Source organism: Tiliqua scincoides, chromosome 2, assembly GCF_035046505.1.
Source record: "Tiliqua scincoides isolate rTilSci1 chromosome 2, rTilSci1.hap2, whole genome shotgun sequence".
Classification (NCBI taxonomy): Eukaryota; Metazoa; Chordata; class Lepidosauria; order Squamata; family Scincidae; genus Tiliqua; species Tiliqua scincoides.
The window spans coordinates 15,047,298-15,067,410 of NC_089822.1; the positions used below are offsets into that span (position 1 = coordinate 15,047,298).

Sequence of the window (20,113 nt, forward strand, 5' to 3'; positions counted from 1 at the left end):
TGCTCTTAATACAGGCATGCCCTATATCCATGGGGGTTCCGTTTCGGAATCCCCCGTGGTTACCTGAAACTGTGAATATGGGCATATGCCTGCCCCCTCCCTCTGGAGGGGGCCCTGTGGCCCCAATCCACAGATAATCCACGGATATGGGATCCATGGATATGGGGCCCCCTGTATTTAACATTTATATAGCACTTTATGAGTGTACAATGTACTTTATGTGTATTGCCTTGAAGTTGCCTTACTTACAAGAACACTGTAAGGTCATTATTATTCTCCATACTGCACCTAAGGCTGAGTGTCTCACCATATGCCACCTAGTGAGTTAGTCGCAGAAGTGAGATTCAAACTGGAAAGGTCATGATTCATAACTCTGGGCCCAATCCTATCCAACTTTTCAGCACTGGTGCAACCACAATGCAACCCCAAGGTAAGGGAACAAATGTTCCCTTATCTTGAGGAGATTTTTGTGACAGCTTCCCCACCATAGGATGCAGAGCATGACTCACAGGCATGGTTGCACTGGAAAACTGGATAGGATTTGGCCCTCTGTCTCTTAGCCACTATGCTACTCCAGTTCTCTTTTGATTGTAAAGTATAGGTATCCCCCGTATCTGTGGAGGATATGCTGCTGACCCCCATGGATACCAAAACTATGGATAAAAGAAGACCCTATGCTTATTGCAGTGCCAAGCACTCATGTCTCTTTGCAGCCTGTTATAGAACACTAGAATAGGAACTTAAGAAGCAGTCAGCCAGAACAGTAGAGGATAAAGACTAAGGGCGCAATCCTAACCCCTTATGTCAGTGCTTTCCAGCACTGACATAAGGGCAATGCAGCTCTGAGGTAAGGGAACAAACATTCCCTTACTTTGAGGAGGACTCCATGAGTGCCCCCCCAACTGCAGGATGCAGCACATGTCCCATTGGCACTGCAATGCCAGTGCTGGAAAGCACTGACATAAGGGTTTAGGATTGCGCCCTAAGAGACCTTTAGCACGAAGCAGGAAGCTTCCTCCTAGCATTCTGGCTGTCTCCCTCCTCTAGCATTCTGGCTGATTTCTTCTCATATTCCTCTTCTAACACTCTATAAAAGGCTGCAAAGAGACATGAGTGCTTGGCACCACAGTAAGGGAAGTAAAGGAAGACACATAAGTAATGGGTGGGCAGGGGGCGGAGAACCATGGATAAGTCAATCTGTGAATATGGAATCTATGGATAGTGGGGAACACCTTTATATATATTTTTGACCATATGCTTTAGAGCCCAATCCTATCCAACTTCCCAGCACCAATGCAGCTGCAATGCAGCCCTGAGGTAAAGGAACAAATGTTCCTTTACTTTGAGGAGGTCTCCATGACTCCCCCACCCCCCAGGATACAATGCATGTCCTTTTGGCACAGTTCCATCAGTGTTGAAAAGTTGGATAAGATTGGGCCTTTTGGTTATAAAAGCAACACAACATAGTTTACTATGTGGAGTGAAAGGGGAGGAGCAGTGGGCTGAGGGAAGTGGGCATTGTTATGTATACTGAATGTGCCTAAGTGAATTTTCAGTTAGGCTTTACTTAGAAGCTTGTTTTGTTGAATCTGCTATGCTGCTGTTATCTATACATGTTACATACTGTGTTTGTTACGCAATAGAATACCAAGTTATGAACTCAGCTGGGTGTGTATACATCTGTCCTCAGGCTGCTTGTAAGATTTCCCACAAATATCTTACAGGCATCCATGGCCAAATGGGCAAATTTAGTGATTATCATCTCTATCTGAAACACATAACACCTGGCCTCTTACTTCCCACTCTTGTCCTTCTTCTGGTTTAATACGCAGCTCATATTCAAGTGTTAACCAGCCAGATTTGACATCCGCCTGTGAAGGTGGAGACCATTTGAACAGCAGATGTTTTCCATTGAATTTCAGAGTCAGGTTTTCTGGAGGGTTTGGCTGAACTGAAAAATAAAGGATCAGAGATTCACACTTTAGGCATATCGCAGGTGAAAACAAGACACTTGTGAAACGCCTCTGTTTTCATGCAAGGAACAGTGCCTAAGCCTTTCCCCTCCCCACCACCATTACAAATTGCTGAAGGGTCTTCTCTACTAGTTTTACATGGGATCAAGTCAAATGTGCATTTAAAAAAAACCTCAAAGTACTGTTAACATGCTCTGACCTCTCCTCAAAGAAAGGCTCTGGAAACTTCCACCTCAGCAGGAGCAGGAGGCGGCAGCAAGGCGCCCTTGGGGGCTCCCTCCCTTGCCTCCTCAGAGTTGAAAAATTTACTCACCTGCTCGCTCTCTTTCTCTCTCTATTGCTATTTCTTCCTCTTTCCTCTGCTCAGGCTCAGGGAACTGGCTGAAGAGCATTTCATTCTCCAAGGAAGGAGGAAGAAGAGGTGGTAGCAGTGAAAGGACCAACCAGGAGGATGTTGGTTTAGCACATACCAGCATTCGATACACTACTAAGTAACAGACGTACATACGGCAGGAAGAGTTGAAGAGTTCACTGCTGTGCAAACACACCAACTCAGCACTGTGAGCCTCTTTTTGATGCACGACTGTCTTGATTCTTAATTGACTTTGCAACCACTTGTTCTGCACTGATTTCTAAAGCAGAGTATGCTACAGCCAAACTGCCCATTATATTAACCCACTTCTGCCCAGTCCATAGGTGAACACATTTGATCCTGTGGCATATATGCAACATTGAGCAGAAATGGCTTAAGTTCATCAATGCCGGCAGGCTTTTCTTAAGAAATAGCAGCTGAATAATCCTGTAGGCCAGTGGGAAGAGTAGGGAGATTTTAACCCTACTTCTTGCTGTGCTCCTGATCTAATGAGAGCCGCCCATGGCTACTACTTGCCATGGAAAAAGAAACTCCAATGGAACCTCAGATGCATGTGGAACTCTGGGCCACAGCTCTGAGGAACCCTGGATTATGCTGCCTGTGCTTTATAGTTTCATAATATTTGCTGTGCCTACCTTCATTAGTCACATCCACAAAGTAAGACTGTGAGACGTTAGTTCCCATTGCATTAGTTGCCTTTATGGTAATATTATACGTTGTCCAAAGTGAAGTATGTTTTTTATCAAAATAACAGGAGTTTGGTCCTGAAGTTATGTAGTCTGGGCATTCATGTGGCTCTTTTCTGAAAAATGCAAATTAAAATGACTTGAGAAGGAAATACAGAAGAAATGTTTCTACTATGGTGGTCCAATAGAAGGCCCATGAATCCTGAAAGCCCAGCCACAGCCCCTCCTACCTCTTCCCACATCAAAAGCTTTTCAGTCTCCCTGTCCCGCCATCCCAGCTTCTGGAGAAGGAGAAGCAGGAATGATGAGACAGGGAGACTGAAAAGGCCCGCTGCACCACCTCCGCCTCTGCTCCTCACATTCTGAGCCTGCCAAATGACTTTGTGAAGTAATCATGATGATATCACATCACCGCAAATTACTTCCAGGTCGACATAGCCAGAGGTCATGCAAGTGTCATGCAACCCTGCCCCCCAGCTGCCAAAAGTTGGACTGTCCTGGTTGATATAATTATTATTGCCATTGTTTAGAAATAAGCAAAACATTCTTTGAAACAACATAAGAAAAGCCCTGCTAAATCAGGTCCAAGGCTCATCTAGTCCAGCAACCTGTTTCTCACAGTGGCCCATCAATTCTCTCTGGGAAGCTCACAGGCAGGACACAGAGGCATACTTCTCTTCAACTCCTGCTCCCCTGCAACTGGTATTCAGAGGCTCACTGCTGCTGAACCCTAAGGAACTTGGAGTGGCTATTCTCACAACACAATTTTAGGCACGTCTACTCAAAAGTAAGCTCCACTGAGTTAAATGGAACCTGCTCCCAGGCATGGGCAGCATGAAATGCCTGAAACACCTCCTGATGCCAGCTTGGGTCAGCCCCCCCTACATTAACCCTTCCCCCCCCCACACACACACACACTCTTGCTGCAATCCTCATGCTCTGCCTTGAAACCCTGAAGTGTGCAACTTCTGGGGAAAGTGGAAGTCACACACTTCTGGGTTTCAAGGCAGTGCACAAAGAGCATGGTATGTACAGGGAGCACTGGCTTTGCATTTGAGGTGCCGCCTCCCAGCTTGAAGCAAATCATTCTTGGATTGTGGGAGGCAGGCAGCTGCAGTTGGAGGGAGGCAGTGGTGGAAGCTTCAGAATGAAAGACATCCTGAACCTGCTGCCCCCTTGGACCTCTCACAGTCTGCTGTTGATGCAGCCATTTCTAGTCACCGGATATATGGGCTGGCCCTGCTCTCAGGTAAGGATTGCAGCCTCAGAGGTGCAGAATGGAATAACAACTAAGCAGAAATATCTTTTCTAACTCCTTACCCCTCCTTGTTATAAAACAGAGAATAATTAGTAGGGAGACCTCCATCGGAACCGGGCTTCCACCAGCAAGTAAAGGTTTCTTTTTCAGGTGAGCGGCATCTTATTAACTCTGGTTTTCCTGGAGGCTGACCTGTAGAAGGAGACAGATAAGTCCACTGAGCCAGTGTAGTACAGAATAGTGGTTAGTGTGTGAGACTAGGACCAGGTAGTCCCCTGGATCCACGCTGAGCTGGACTTGGCCCAACCTGAACCCTCTGAAGATGGCTGGAGCACAGCTCCAGTTGCCCCTGGAGTGCTTTTTGAAGCATCTGCCTGCAACCTCTGTGGGCTTCAGAATGGCCGTTATGGTCAAAAAAACACCGTTGGGAAACTGGAGGTGATGTTTTAATGCCTTTTAAGGCATTCTGAGCTCTTTTAAGGCATTCCAAGGGAAATTGGAACATTTGTTCCTGTTACCCAGAGGAGACCTCTTCAACTGTCCCCCATCTTGCAGGATGCAGTGCAAGCTGTTTTGGTGTGGCTGCATGGGAGGGAGGGGGGATACTAGGATTGGGCTGAGTGAAGAACCATGGGACTTGGGCAGGCATAAGGCGCACTTTGAATTGCGCCCCATGTCAAATAGCAGTAACAACAGATTACAGATCTAATTGACAAATTGAAAATTAACAAGTCACTGAAGGCCTTTACTCAAGAATTCTCAAATATAACAAACATAAAATTGACTGAGCAGCAACTTGTGTGTGTGTGTGTGTGTGTGTGTGTGTGTGTGTGTGTGTGTGTGTGTGAGTGAGTGAGTGAGTGAGTGAGTGAGTGAGTGAGAGATAAAAAACACTAGGCAGAGAAGGGTTAAAAAACCTCCTCCTCCTTCTTCCCCCCACTTCTCAACTGGAAATCATACCCTTACTAAGCAGCTTTGCCTACAAGAAGCAACTGCCAGGACTTTAATACAAGTCAACGCATTATATAAATCAAAAGCCCCGTTCAGATTGTTAAGCTTGCTTTGCTTTTACTTTTTACTGCTCCTTTATGCTTTCTAACAATGATTGTGCTTTGATTATGATGATTTTCTATGCAATCAGAAAAGTGAGATACAGTAGACACTATTAAATAAACTAAATGGAAAATATGCATGGACTGTGTAGATCTTTGCCATGGTCTCTGTGCAGTCACACCTAGTGGAGTCCTGTGCCTCTCATCACAAGCTTCTAGAGCTCTATAGAGTGTAATAGCCTCTGCCACTGAGTAGGGAAACACCTTCATCCTCCTAATACTCAATCAGCCTCAAAAATAACAACACACCTCTCCCTCACTTCCTTCTGTATCATAACATCAGCAAGGTCTAAGGAACAAATGGCACAAGTCAATGAATGCGTGATGTGGCCCAGGTTTCTTTCGCCTTAGAAACACTATGCTGGGTGGAAGACAGCTGCAAATTGTGGCAGGAAGGTAGGGGGGATTACTATTTTGCCGTCCCATGGTTCTGATCACCCCACCCTCATGCACTATTTTTTTAGGGAAACAAGCTTCCATTGAAGCTTTTGACCCAAAATAGCATGCAGGGGTTGTTGACTGGGAATGGAATCTCAGCTGGATCAATGTTCTAAGCTTCCAAGCCCTCTGCCATGAAGACAGTGTGTTTTGGAGGAGCAGCTGTGTGTAAACAAACAAAAACTGGGATATGTGAAACTGATTAAAACTGTGGTGGGGTAGGGAGGCCTTTATTATTTTGCTTCCATCACATTTGCAATTGTGCCTTCCATGCACTACTTTATAGAGAGAAAAGCTTTCACTTAAAGCCTTTCCCCTTTTAATACAATAGCATAGGTGAGCCACAACTGCACAATTGCACACAAGTGAATTGGGGCCAAAGTAACAAAACCCCCATATCCTGCCACAGTTTTGACCAGTTGCACATTTGTCTCCGTGCACTATTTAAAAAAAATAAAAGGAAATACACTGAACCAGAACATGCTGCTGCTGTTGTAATGATGATGATATGTATATATACCATTTTCAAGACAAAGTAGCTGACAAAGCAGTTTATATAGGTTTTATATTAAACAGATTTACATGTAACATATAGTTTGACCCTAACACTAAACCTCTGATCTGTCAGTTTAATGCATTTTTTTTTTTCAAATACTGGTTCCTCTGATTTTTCAAAGCAAAAAAACAATGAGTGAATGACTCACCAATGGGGAGTTGAATGTAGCTTTCAGGGCTCCATTCACTCTTTTCACCATGGTCTGTCACACTTCGAACCTGAGCAACATATTTCATTCCTGCATTCAACTGAGATATTTTAAGTTGCATTTGTTTGCCAACAAAATGAACCTGGGAAGGAGTAAAATCAACAGAAATCACCATCATAAGCAACTGCATCTAAAAGAATGACATCCAAATGACATCTTCATTTGACTAAAAATCTCAGGACATGACACTGTATTTAAGAACAAGCTTAAATTGTGACACAGCAAGCCAAAGGCAATCCACCAACTCTCTTTTATGATCTGCTGAATACTGAGCCCATGCATGTGAGCACACACACAATTTGCAGACCCTGATAGGAATAAAAAACAGGAGGTTTATCTTGTTATCGTATAACAGGAGGCTGGGAGGATGGGTTTTGTTCAGCCTGGGTCCACTGGTTGCACAGATCTGTCTTAAAAACAATGATCCATCTGACCAGCAACGCTCTAGGTTAAAACTAGATGTGAAGTTTAACAGGTCTTTGATCTTATGCTTCGGATTCTTCATGTCTTGTTTTCAACTAAATGCATGGATCCTTTGTCTGGACTGGGGCCATAGTGCAGGAGAATGGGAGGCTTTACTGCAGTTTTCCCAATGAAAACAGTCCCTTGAAGCAGTTATTGGCATTAAACGGTAGCTTTTGGAGCAAACAGCAGTTTTTGTGGATGCAATCATTGTTACCAAAACAGCACAAAGAAAACTTAATTCAGATCAGGGGCCAGAAGTCCGCCTTTGGCTGAAAACAACATATATGGCGATTTCAGAGCATGGGATTCAAAATGCAGACTTCCACCATTTCCTGATAACAACTTGGTACTATTTCTGGGTTGAACAACTGTCAGCCCAATCCTATGTGCATGGCCTGTTGTCAGAAGTTCCAATTGCAGAACACACTTTATGGCCATCATAGTCTGCTGGCAGTGTGTAGAGTTGCACACTGCCAGCCCAGTGGCAGTTAGACTGGAGCATTCCCACATGCAGTGACAGCTAGGAAAAGGCCTGCTGACAAAGGTAGGTTGGTGGGGAAGGAGGAATGGGGAGAGGGTGGGATGGGGTGGCAATGGAGGTGTGGATTTGGTCCGCAAAATCCACCCACCTTTGGATTTGGTGGCAGCAGCTGATTTCAATCCCCCTTCCTGGACCAGATCCCACAGCCTGGGTCCATGCAAGCTTGAGCCAGTGATTCCGTTGATGCAGATTCGAGTAGACCCTTCCTGGTCATGGAGGCTTACCCTTGGGTAAGGGAATAAATGTTCCCTTACCCAGAGGAGACCTCCAGGACTGCTCCCACCTTCTGCAGGATGCAGTGTGAGCTGTCTTGGTGCACCTGCAACATTGGGGAGGGAAAGCAAAGGATTGGGCTATGTACTGGTCCCACAGCTATGTGGACCAACTTTTTTCACCGCCCATTGGAAAGTAGTTTCTTAACTTACTTCAGTGCTGCTGCCAACCTGTTACTTGCTCCAATGGGAGAATGTCTACTTGTTTGTTGAAACAGCTACATTTTTCACTTTCACTGTTCCTGGTACATCACGAATTTCTTTCTTATTGCTAACATGACCAACACAGCCCATGGTGCTCGTTAATCTAAACAGTGCTCCCAAGAAAGTTTCATAATGAAAAAGTACACAGGAGGTGGCCTTGTTTTTCATAGCCCTTTCTGTGATAAACATATTAATCATTTCTACTTCAAGGCCAAATTTTTTATTCCTTCCACTGTACTTGAGTCACTTCACTAGGTTGGCAGGAAAACGGAATATATTTATTTTCTTTGATCCTTCCTAGAAACAGAGTTCCATTCAGTTATGTCAAATTTTCCTTCATTTGCAATCTATCTACACCTTTTCTATTGCCTGTAGCAAACAAAAGAGAAAGGATGTGACTCCTAAATTAGTGATTTGAAGTGCCCCAGACTGACACAAGCACTTTTGAACTAAAGTCACCAGTGATAAAATCTGCCGCTTGAAGCTGCCTTTCACAGAGTCGTCATTTGTTCATCTAGCTCAGTATTGTCTTCTCTCACTGGCAGTAGCTCTCCATAGTTTAAGAACATAAGAAAAGCCCTGCAGGATTAGGCCAAAGGCCCATCTAGTCCAGCATGCTGTTTCCCACAGTAACCAAGCAGATGCTCTGGGAAGCCGACAGCAAGAGACAAAGGCAGGCTTCTCTCCTGCAGGTGAGCAATAGTAACTCGAATTCATACTGCCACTGAACCTGGAGGTAGCACATAGCCATGACTATTTGCCACTGATACACCATGGCTATCCTCGATGACTTAGTCCAGTCCCCCTTTAAAGCTGTTCATTCTAATGACCATCATCCCTTTAGTGGCAATGAATTTCACAGGCTATTTATATGCTGCATGAAGAAGTATCTCCTTTTGTCTGACCTAAATCTCCTGCCAATCAGCTTCAGTGAAAGACTCCTGCTTCTAGTACTGTGACAGAAGGAGAAAATCGTCCCTCTCTCCACTCTCCTTACACCAGGTATAATCTTTTAAGTTTCATGGCCCAATCCTATCCAGGCCTGGGGGCTGGGGATAAGAATAGGCCCTCAGTTTGGCTGTACTTGTCGTAAGAGGCGACTGAACAGCCACCGGGTAGATGGGACTCGTCAGCCTGGGAAGGCAGCTCATCTGAGAGAAGGAAAACTCTGATTCCAAACCTCCACTGCCTTGTGGCTACATCCAGTTATGGAAAAGGCTTCAGGAGTCAACCTCGAGGCAAAATCCAGAGCGGTAGTCCCTGAGGCAGTTCATGGCTGAACACAGTCACGTTCTGGCAACTCCTGCGACGCCGCTGGAACCAACCGTATTGGCTTCTGCCTTTCCATTGGACCATTTCAGCGACGTGGAGAGGGGGGATTTGCTGCATGGGTAATAGCCTATCCTCCATACCTACTTTACCCAGGCTTCACGCACTGGAGAGGACACTCTGTTCCAGAGCCACCATTCAGAGCATGACACCATGGTCTTCCGAGACTGAAGGATGCCAACATCCAGGCCTTATAGTGGCCATCTCGCAATCTGCCACTTTAAGACCCAGCCTGCTGGCACAGTAAGCACTCCACTACTCTGTGGGCCACTGCTGCCAGCGCAAAGCCCTGGAGGCCACATGCAAGTACCACTGGCCTGTAGAACCACCAACGTCCTCTGTCATTGACAGTAATGGAGCAACAAGGGCAGCAGCTTGGGGGAGGATCTTAGGCAGATCGGCAAGGAGCTGGCTGGGCTGGGGCAGTTTAGGGCTGGAGGGGGTGGATTTCACCAGCACTAGCACATGCAGGATCCTACGCTCCTTCTCAGCCCAGACCCGCCCACCTTGGATGTACATCCACAAAAGACCCACTGGAAACCAGGTGGCCTGTGGAGAGACAAGTAAAAAAAGGTTTTTACTTACTCTACCTAGGCTGTCAGGTCATATCCCCCCCCCCACCATAGCATGCAGCTTGTGCTCTGTCAGCAGCACTGTCTGCTATGGCCTGGCAAGGGATAGGATTGGGCTCTCAGTCAGGTCCTCCCTTAATCACCTTTTTCCAAGCTAAAAAGTTCCAAATGCTGTAACTCTTGTAAGGAAAGTGTTCCCAGTAGCAGAATTTCAAGAAACAAATCATTTGGGCAGGCTTCTTTTGTCCTTATGTTTCTTGAGGTTTGGCAACCCAAATTGTACACACTGTTCCAAGTGTGGTTGCACCACAGGTTTGTATTATAGAGCATTAGGTATTGGCAACCTTCAGTCTCGAAAGACTATGGTATCGCGCTCTGAAAGGTGGTTCTGGCACAGCGTCTAGTGTGGCTGAAAAGGCCAATCCGGGAGTGACAATCCCTTCCACACCGGGAGCAAGTGCAGTCTGTCCCTGGTCTGTCTCCCTGGCTATGGGCCTTCCTTCTTTGCCTCTTTGCCTCAGACTGTTGGCCAAGTGTCTCTTCAAACTGGGAAAGGCCATGCTGCACAGCCTGCCTCCAAGCGGGCCGCTCAGAGGCCAGGGTTTCCCACTTGTTGAGGTCCATCCCTAAGGCCTTCAGATCCCTCTTGCAGATGTCCTTGTATCGCAGCTGTGGTCTACCTGTAGGGCGCTTTCCTTGCACGAGTTCTCCATAGAGGAGATATTATACTACTGATAAGACTACATCAAGACTCAATCACTTTCCTAATGAAACGATGGCATGGGATTGCCTTCTTCACAGCTGCCGCACCCTGGGTTGACATCTTAATTGAGCAAGTCATCTGGACCTCCTGATCTCCTGGTTTGTCACCAACAGCTTGGGCTCCATCAGTGTATATGTGAAATTTGGATTTCAGGCAGGGGTCTTTCCTGGTCTTGTAACCTGAGGTCTTTTATCTGGAGATGGCAGGGACTGGGACTATCTTTAGGTAAAGAATATGCTCTGCTCTTCTACTATAGCCCCTTCCTTCTTAGATTGTCCATCTATGCAGAAGTTTTGGAGACACCCAATATAAGATGCACACATTGTATCTGTATATCTTGTTGAGTGCCTTGACCTAATCCTACTGGAGACTTACAGCAGCTATTGGAGATTTACAGGGGTTTGCAGTTTGTGATAGCAATCAGGCCTGGTGAGCCAGCAAAGCATGTGCTCTGCTAGCATGCCTGATCAATAGGATTGAGCCCCTCAACAGTTGGGCAGGTTCATATGACAGCAGGAGATAGTTCAAATACAGCTCTTGATACCATTTGTCAAGATACAGAATATTTCTGTTGCCTACTGTATAGCAAGGTCCTGTTTTAGTAATGGTGGCCAATGCCTCCTCTGTATATAAAGGAATGGGAAGAGCACGGCTCTTTCTGTCTCATATCTTTAAAGTAATTTATATTAAAGGAAGAGCACCCTTTCGCAAATGCATGCACACTTGCTTACCTCCCATTCTTTCTCTCCCACGGGCTTCAGTCTCAGTTCGTAATTAACCAAACTTGCTGTATGATCCATCAGCGGAGGTGGCGGCCATTTTGCCCACACATATATTAGCCCATTCAACGGTCTTAATTCCAGAGAAAGATCCACGGGAGGGTCAAGCTTAGCTAGATAAATGAAAGTTTGTAAGTCGTTACGTTTATTTTTCTTTCTGCCAAGGAACCTTTTTTAAGGCTCTATTTGTGAAATAATAGAATTCCATCAAAGACTTAGGATGATATATCACAGACACTTGCCTATAAGGTGAAAAATTTCTACCAATAAATCAAGTGTAGACTGACACCTCATCTTATCTGCTGGCCAGTCAGGGGTCAGGGCTGTTCAGGCTGTTGTGGCAGCCGGGAGAAGCCCAGAGGAACTTTAAAAATGCCAGTGAAGGGTCTGTGTAGCGTCTGAGGAAGGTTTTAAGTGATTGCAGACAGCTTACAAACAGGCAGCTTTGATTACATTTGTAGGAGATCTGCTGTAGAGTCTTCTGAGCATGCTTGTTAACTCCAAACCCAGGAGTACCTCTTAAAATGACCGTGAACGGTATAAAAAGTTGTCTGGCAGCTACTGAAGCAGGATGTTGTGCTGAGATAAGCTGTTTATGTTGCTTTATATTGGTGCTGCATTTATTCTGAAAGATTTTTAAAAGTGAAAATGCTTTTCTGCAGATTCAAACCTAGATTTTTTTTTTAAGCAATGCAACGCAATGTTCAGTTCTATTACTTTAGGGGGGAATGGCGCATAGTACTACATAAGCACCTTGTTAATGTCTTCAAAAACAGTGGTGTGGCTCAGATTCTGCCTTCCCCCTTTTCAATCAGGCTCCAGGGCAAGCTGCAGCTCCTCTTCACAAGCACCATTCCCTAAGTTTTACCTCTGACTTATCCAAGAGTCATGGAACATTCCATGATATTTGACTGAAAACCTGCCCTCGCCTTATTTGTGAGATCGCCTTATAGGCAAATATCTGCAGTAAGAACCTGCTGTATAATAAGTTACCTGAATAACCCATCTAGCATCACTCATCTAGATTTTATAACCTTGGAACATTTGTAGCTGGAGATACCAATGACTGAACTTGGGTCCTTAATCGTACCCAGCATGTGTTCTGCAGCTGGGCTATGGCTGTCCCTCAGGAATTCACCTGGATCCAATATCCTTCTAAACTATACTGATGTCTAGTTTGCATTGAGATGGCTGTTTCTTCATGTGCCTTTGGCCTTGCAGTCTTGAACTGAGTCATGTTTAATAAAATCATAATGCTGAGACATCTGTCAGTCCCCCGGGTATTTTTGGCCTGAATTGCTCAAAGATTACATTTGCCTTTGGTTTTCTGCTCTTACCTAAGGAAGTTGTGTCCACATAATGAAAATCGGAGATGCTACTTCCCATGCTGTTGGTAGCTTCTACTGTGATGTTATATGCTGTCCAAAGACTGGTGAGTTTTTTATCAAAATAACAGGAGTTGGGGCCTCCAGATATGTAGTCTGGACATTTATTGGCTTGTTCTCTTCTGAAATGAAATAATTGAGAACAATAATCAAAACTGACCTGTTCACGCTGTCCAAAACAAATAACCACATTCTTAAATTAAACTTGACCAGGTGTTCAGCCAATTCATCATGGTGAACTAATACTAATACAGTATGGATTAATTCCATAAGAACATCATAAAAGATGTGGCTGAATCACAGTAAATGGCCCTCTAGAGTGGCATCTTGTTTTTAGTAATAGTAGCCAGTCAGATACTGCGAGGAAGCCCAAAAGCAAGATAAAGAGGCAACAGCCATCTCCTGCTCTTGCCCCCAACTGTACTTAGCAGCATAATGTCTCTAAACATGGAGGTTCTATTTAACTAACTTGGGTAATAACTGTTGATAGGCTTCTCATCAATGGATTTGTCTAACTCCCTTTTAAATCAGGAACAGCCCGCTAACAAGTAAGCCTCAGGTGGCAGAAAGATCTAGGCTGCACTTCCTGGCTGATTCTCTGTTCCCAGGGCCTCTGCCAGTGTCCCCTGTATTTAAGCAGCAGAGGGACTGGGTGGGGGAAAGGTGCAAGTGGGTCTAGAGGTGGGAGGGGAAGCAGGAGCATCTGGGTCAGGGGGAAGGGAAACAATCACAGAGCGGGTTAAACCCAGGTGGAGTGGAAGAAAGGATTTGTGCATCTGGGAGGGAGGGAAAAAACTGCTGGGGCACTCCAGTCAGGTGAGCTTCACAAATTCCATACATTAATCATGCGCTGCATGCATGACTTCCTTTTGTTTGCCGAGTATACTGCCCATTGGGTGTCACACTGGGTGACTTCAGATTCCAGTGTTATGGACTGTGGAGAAAGAAAAGTCTCTATCTATATTTTCCCCAGAGTCATAATCTTACAAACTTCCACCATGTTGTCTACTAGGGTCAAAACAGACATGAAATTGTTTGCTTGCCTACTTGTTGTTTACATGCAAGCTCTTTTCTTTAGCAGCAGTAGTGGGAGGTGGGGGGCTGGCTACAGTGGGAGTGAAGATCTGACTGCTGTCAGATCCATCCCTTCTCTCCCAATATGCCCCCGGTTCCTCCTCCCAAACAGTCGGTTACTCCCCTTTCCCTACTGCTCACCCCCCATGAGCAACGTACCTCCTCCAGCAGTGGTTCAATGGCATGCACATGTGACTGCAAACCACTTGCACTGCTGGCCCCATTGTGCACATTGTTTCAGCATCTGCAGTGCTGACAGAGAGCCTTCCACTAACAGAACGCTAGTTCTGTCAGCTGAAGGCACCCATAGGCTTAGACCCTAACTCAGCTTCAAAGGCTAAGGTGCACACCAAAGGGTCTTTAAGCCTACTTCTAAAAGCAAAGTGAGAATGAAACAAACAGGTGTTTGCAAACAACACACTAGTCAAGGAGCCTGTAATTGACTCCTTGTTAATTGCAACTCCTAGCTGAATGCAAACTTGATGGCAAACCTGGGAAAGTCTCTGTATAGCAGCTGAAATTACCCAGGCAAAAAATGTGCAAAGCTTTGGCCAGCTGAGAATCATAGGGATACCAAAAGGAAAAGTTATTTTTTAACTTGAAAATCCCATTATTGCACCTGCATTGTAGTGCTCCTGAAAATCTCAACCACTGTGCCATGGCCCATTGGTGTTCTGCTGATAGTCCTTAGGTGTGCCATTGGCATTTTGAGGAGGGTCCTTCGTTAGTAGGGATCAGGGGATGTGAGCTCTCACCCTACCACCAGCAGCATGGTGTGCCTTGTCAATTATCAAAAAAGTGATGGTTTGTCTTGTCAATAAATGGTGTGCTTTGACAATTTTAGTGCCTTGTCAGTGTGCCATGAGATGAATAAGGTTGAAAATTGCTGAGCTAATATGTTGACTTCCTCTCCTGAATCTGCCTGAGTTCAATTAGTAAAAAAAACTGCAGAAGAACAAAGTGTAGAACAATGTAGTCACAATTCCTTACCCTTCTGTTTTGTATAGTAGAGTGTAATTTGTCGGAATCCCCCCATCTGAACCAGGTTTCCACCAGCAAGTAAATGTTTTATTTCCTGAAGACCAGCAATTTATTATCTTGGGCTTTCCAGGTGGTGATTGACCTGAAGGAATTGCAATAATATATTCACTGAAAGTATCTCCTACCACCTGAGTCTGCTTGGTACCCAAGATGCCTGAGGACTCTGTAGGAGCAGGTGGTTCTTGCATCAAAACAAACTCAAGAGTTGCATGATACTCTTGCCTTGGGACCAAATGCAAACAGATGCTCTCAGCTTGGTTGGACAAGCTGAAAGCAGCTGACTCTTGAGCCAAGAGTCACAACTCTTAACCCCACAGTTGAATGGGCAAATGACTTGGCAATCTAGCAGAAGGTAGCAGGTGGGTGTGAGGCATCTGCAGCATAGTCCTCAGCAGTGCACCACCTCCTGCCAGAAAACCACTTAAGGCACCTCCCTCACCCTCCCTCATGGGCAGGCTGACCAGAGCACAGACATTTGTAAAATTCAAAAATGAACAGGAGGTGGCAAATACTTAATGAATCGTTTGGAGGAGACTGGCAAGTTTGACGTGGTCTATGAATCGACCTACTAAGAATAGGGTTCTACGGCATAAGATCAGCCCTGTTTCAAAAGGGTCATTCATTCCCAAAGGCTTTTGTGGCACATGTGAACGCAGCCTAATATAAAAATTCCAACAATGAGAGCACAAAGGCTGTTAAACCACATGTAAAATCTCTGTCTTAGCTTCAGTTGCTTGGGCCTGTTCAACAGATGATTGAATATCATAATAGACTCATAATAGAAACATAGAGTTGGAAGGGGCTTAATAGGTCATCTAGTCCAACCTCCTGCCTGTAGCAGGAAATCCTCCTAGAGTATCTCCAACAGGTGCTTGTCAAGCCTCTACTTGAAGATCTCCAGTGAGGGAGAGTCCACCACCTCCCTGGAACAGATTGCTGAGGGAGGCAATCTTATACAAACTTATACAATATGCTCTCAGGTTTTTGTTTTCAAAAAGAGTAAGAAGGTTGAGTACTCACCATTAACAAGCCACGTGGTTAGAAAAAGCAGCAGTACCAATACCATTGATGGAGATGAATCTAGCCTCATGTTGCTCATTCCTCCTCTTCCTTCTTCTCCACCTCCAGTGAGGAATTAAAGCTCAGAGACTCACTGGGAAACAAGGCAACAAGCAGCACTTAATAAATGTCCTTGATGCATGCTCCATGTGTCATATTTTCAGACCCTGAAATTAATGAACCCTTTTCACACACCCCAGGAAGGTGCCATAGAATGTATAATCCTCCATATTCTGAAAGATGGAATAACTGGCTGTGGCAGATGAAGGTTAAACATGCTGCACAAGGTCAAATGCAGCCAGACATTAAGACACACCAGGATTGAATTTTGGAGCCCAAAGCTAAACTGTGCTGCTTTTCCATTCATGTGTAACCATTCATGTGTTTTCTTCTAGGAAAGCAAAAGAAAAAACAGGCAAGCAAAACACAGCATGGTTTAATGGATAACTTCCACACTGGGCATCATTTATATGCGTGGAAATAAGGAGCAATTTTGCCTAATACCACTGAATGGAACCAATGGCCGGCCTGCTAGTGAGGTGTGGGGAGGCAGCTGTCCCAGGGGGTTAACTGGCACAGGCAGCGGGGGTGCCCCACAGCCACCAGCTGCCTTATTATGCTTCAGTGGGCTGCCCAACACACCTGGTATGCTGCCACCCTTGCTGCTGCCCCTCCTTTTCTCACTCCCTGCTTTTTCACAAGGGAAGGGAACAAAGTGGGAATGCCTCTGCCTTTTGCAAAGGTAGGAGTGGGGCAGCAGAAGCCGGAAGGGCAGCAGCAGCAGCAGCTCAAGTACCAGAGAAGAGGAGAGGCAGGGAAAGGGCACACAGTGCCCCCACTGGGGGGAAGGAGTAATGCAGCTAGCAATGCACATTGCTTGTCACAGGGTTGATCGTCAGAAGAGCAGCTCACACTTGCCCACACCAGCTAGCAAAAGCAAGAAGCCACATGACACAGTCCAGATTTCTTTTTACTGCAATACTGATTGAAAGGACGGCCTTTCCTCTCCTAACACTTCCACTAATTTTAGCCAGTTTGAAGAGACTGAACAGAGCATATTGGAAGCTCCACTATAATGTTCTCAGACTATTTAAATACTATGAGGCTGTGTGTGAACAGCGGCTTTCCAGAGATCTGAAGGAGACACAGTGGAGCTATTGCAGCCTTGAATCTGCCAAGCCAATTTGATCAGAGACTGTGGTGTGACAGATCAAAAAAATGACTGTGTGTTTACCACCGTTAGTGATATCTTTATCTTGCAGCCTTCACATTTCAGAAGATGGTCATCTGTACACATCTCTCACATGTGAGTGGTTTGGTTTCTAATAATCTGTTAGCTCAGCAAGTTATGAAATGTGTCTGCAAAATGTAGCTAGATAATGGAAGTCTGTCAACATGATGTTCTGCTTCACTCTCAGACTTAAGGCAGCTGCTCAAGGAGGAAAATGGACACGCTGGTCAACTTTCCAGCAAAGGGTTTCCATTCTTCTTTGAGGATGGTAGGGAAACCAGTCCAAATCACTTTTGAAAATTTAAGGTCCGTTATGCATGTTTTATCAATTCAGTCGTGTCCGACTCTTGGCAACTTTATTGGGGATTGCTCTCCATGCTACCCTGTCAAGCACAGCTTCTTTCAATTGTTGGACATTCATCTTGGCATCCGTTTTGATGGTATCAAGCCAGCGTGTTCCTTCTCTGCACCCTTCTTCTTGTCCCACAGATAATTCCTAACATCACTGACTTCTCTAGTGAATTTGCACACATGACAGGGCCAGAGTAAATTATCAGTCATAGGGCGCAATCCTAACCCCTTATGTCAGTACTTTCCAGCACTGACATAAGGGCAATGCAGCTCTGAGGGATGGGAACAAACATTCCCTTACTTTGAGGAGGCCTCCGTGAGTGACACCCAACTGCAGGATGCAGCACATGTCCCTTTGGCACCACTATGCCAGTGCTGGAAAGCACTGACATAAGGGGTTAGGATTGGTCCCATAGTCTTTCAATTTTGGCTTCTAATGATGTATCTGGTTTTATATATCCAGAGCTTCTTTGCTGGCTATGCTGGCTGCCCATGGTAAATGTAAAAATTTTCTCCCACAACAATTCAAAAGTGTCAATCTTCAATCAGCCATTCTTATTGCCCCTCACTGAACCCAGTCATATAGATGATTCATCAGCGATATGCTGGTCCCAAGCCCAGATAAATGGGGAGGGGCGAGGAAAGCAATGGTGAACTATCCCACCGCAAAAATTTCACCAGAATATTTTATGGCAAGGTTCATTATAAAAACTGGCATATTCAAGCTTTTCCAAGTGGGATTTCACATCAGGCTTGCCTCAGTAGGCACCAGAACATCTGGGCTGGGGTTGGCACTGTTGCAATCTCATCCTCCCAGCCTTTTCTGCTGCTCAGAATTGCTGTGTGAGGAAGAGGAGACAGCAGCCAGGAGCTGCTCTGACATCTGTGGCCGAAAAGGGGAGAAAAACAGATTCTTTGGCTGTCGTTCTTTATTGTATGATTGATTGTATGATTGATTTATTCCTGCACTCAGACTCCAACAATGAAATTCCAAAGGAATTCAATCTCCTTTTGCCCCTCCAAATTTCTCTGGCAGTTGCAACCACAGCAGCAATGGTTAGTTCGGTGGTGCCAGCGGCAGCACATATAGCACCCCCTTCTACGCACACTAATTTGAACTTAGAGTGTGCAAAGATTGTTTTCTTGGGGTGTTTTGCTTTTCACCCCTTTTCTCTCACCAAGCTATTCCCTCAAATCAAGGCTAACGACATCTCCTTCCATTCTGTTAAATTGGAATCAGGATTTTGTGCCACTGGCCCATACCATGAGAATGTTAACAACAAGAAGCAATTGGGGGAGGAGTTTGCATCTTTGTACTAATCTTTTAAATAGTACTTTAATTAGCACAGGTGCAGATTAAAAATTCATTGTTCGCCATGCCACAGTTTGGTTTTGATTTTTGCCACCATATACAGACAGTTCTATTTTAACAATTGTATGGAACAATTACTGCGTTTCCCATTCTTGCCTCAGTTGAGGGATCTGCTGTTTTATCCCTTATTATATCATTGTTGCCTTATGTGATTATCTGCTAGAAAAAAACCCCTATTCCTGAAATGATGTCAGAAGGCCTATAAACAGCAAGCAAAACCTGAGTCAGAGGTGGAAGCCTGCCATCAGCAACAAGGAGTGAGGTCGTGATGAGCTACCAGCGTCTCTTGGCTTCCATTACATCTGCTACAAACCTGACCTAGCCACTCAAGTGGTACACAAGAAAGTATGTGTGAGTATGCTTATAGGAATGGTTTAGATCAGTGGTTCTCAAATTTTGAGGGAGATTTACTCTCTAAGGGGGCAATCCTAACCCACTTTCCAGCACCAACATAAAGGCAATGCAGCTCTGAGATAAGGGAACAAGCATTCCCTTACTTTGAGGAGGCCTCCGTGAGTGCCACACAACTGCAGGGTGCAGCACACATCCCATTGGCACTGCTATGCCAATGCTGGAAAGTGGGTTAGGATTTGGACCCAATTCTTTGCAGGGAAGGGGCAAGGGCAGTGACATGATCCCCAGGATCGTATCGCACAAGGGGGCAAAGGGGGATACTTGCACTTACATTTAAGTAGTTAGGTCTGTTGGAATCTGCAGGAGGTGTGGGGAGTCCTGAACAGCCCTCCGCAGGACTCCCCAAAGCTTGGAATGTTCAAATGGAGACATCGCAAAGTACTTCCGATTTCCAGGATGTGCTTTGCACTGTCTCCGTTTGAACATTCCAAGCCCTGGGGAACCCTGCGGAGGGCTGCATAGGGCTTCCCGCAGCTCCTACAGACTCCAGCAGCTCTAATTATTTAAATGTAAGTGCAAAAGCTGCCTTAAAGGGGCAGGGGAAACTTTACACAAACTGGTCGGTCACGACCCACCAGTTTGAGAGCCACTGGTTTAGATTGCTTTGCTAACATGATGCTTCTTAGATTGCAAAGACATAGACTTCAGGCACAATCC

General features: G+C 45.3%; 1 protein-coding gene across 1 annotated transcript in view; it reads right to left on the reverse strand.

Annotated features, from left to right (window-relative positions):
* PRLR (prolactin receptor) overlaps positions 1–16,119 on the reverse strand; it is a 26,180-nt gene extending 10,061 nt beyond the window's left edge. Inside the window, exons 1-8 of the mRNA XM_066613657.1 lie at positions 16,050–16,119; positions 14,979–15,111; positions 12,867–13,036; positions 11,482–11,642; positions 6,545–6,686; positions 4,353–4,482; positions 2,982–3,148; positions 1,797–1,951 (exon numbers count right to left, since the gene is read on the reverse strand). Of these exons, the coding sequence (XP_066469754.1) occupies positions 1,797–1,951; positions 2,982–3,148; positions 4,353–4,482; positions 6,545–6,686; positions 11,482–11,642; positions 12,867–13,036; positions 14,979–15,111; positions 16,050–16,119 (1,128 nt within the window). The remainder of the gene's footprint in view (positions 1–1,796; positions 1,952–2,981; positions 3,149–4,352; positions 4,483–6,544; positions 6,687–11,481; positions 11,643–12,866; positions 13,037–14,978; positions 15,112–16,049) is intronic.
* Positions 16,120–20,113: the final 3,994 nt, after the last annotated feature.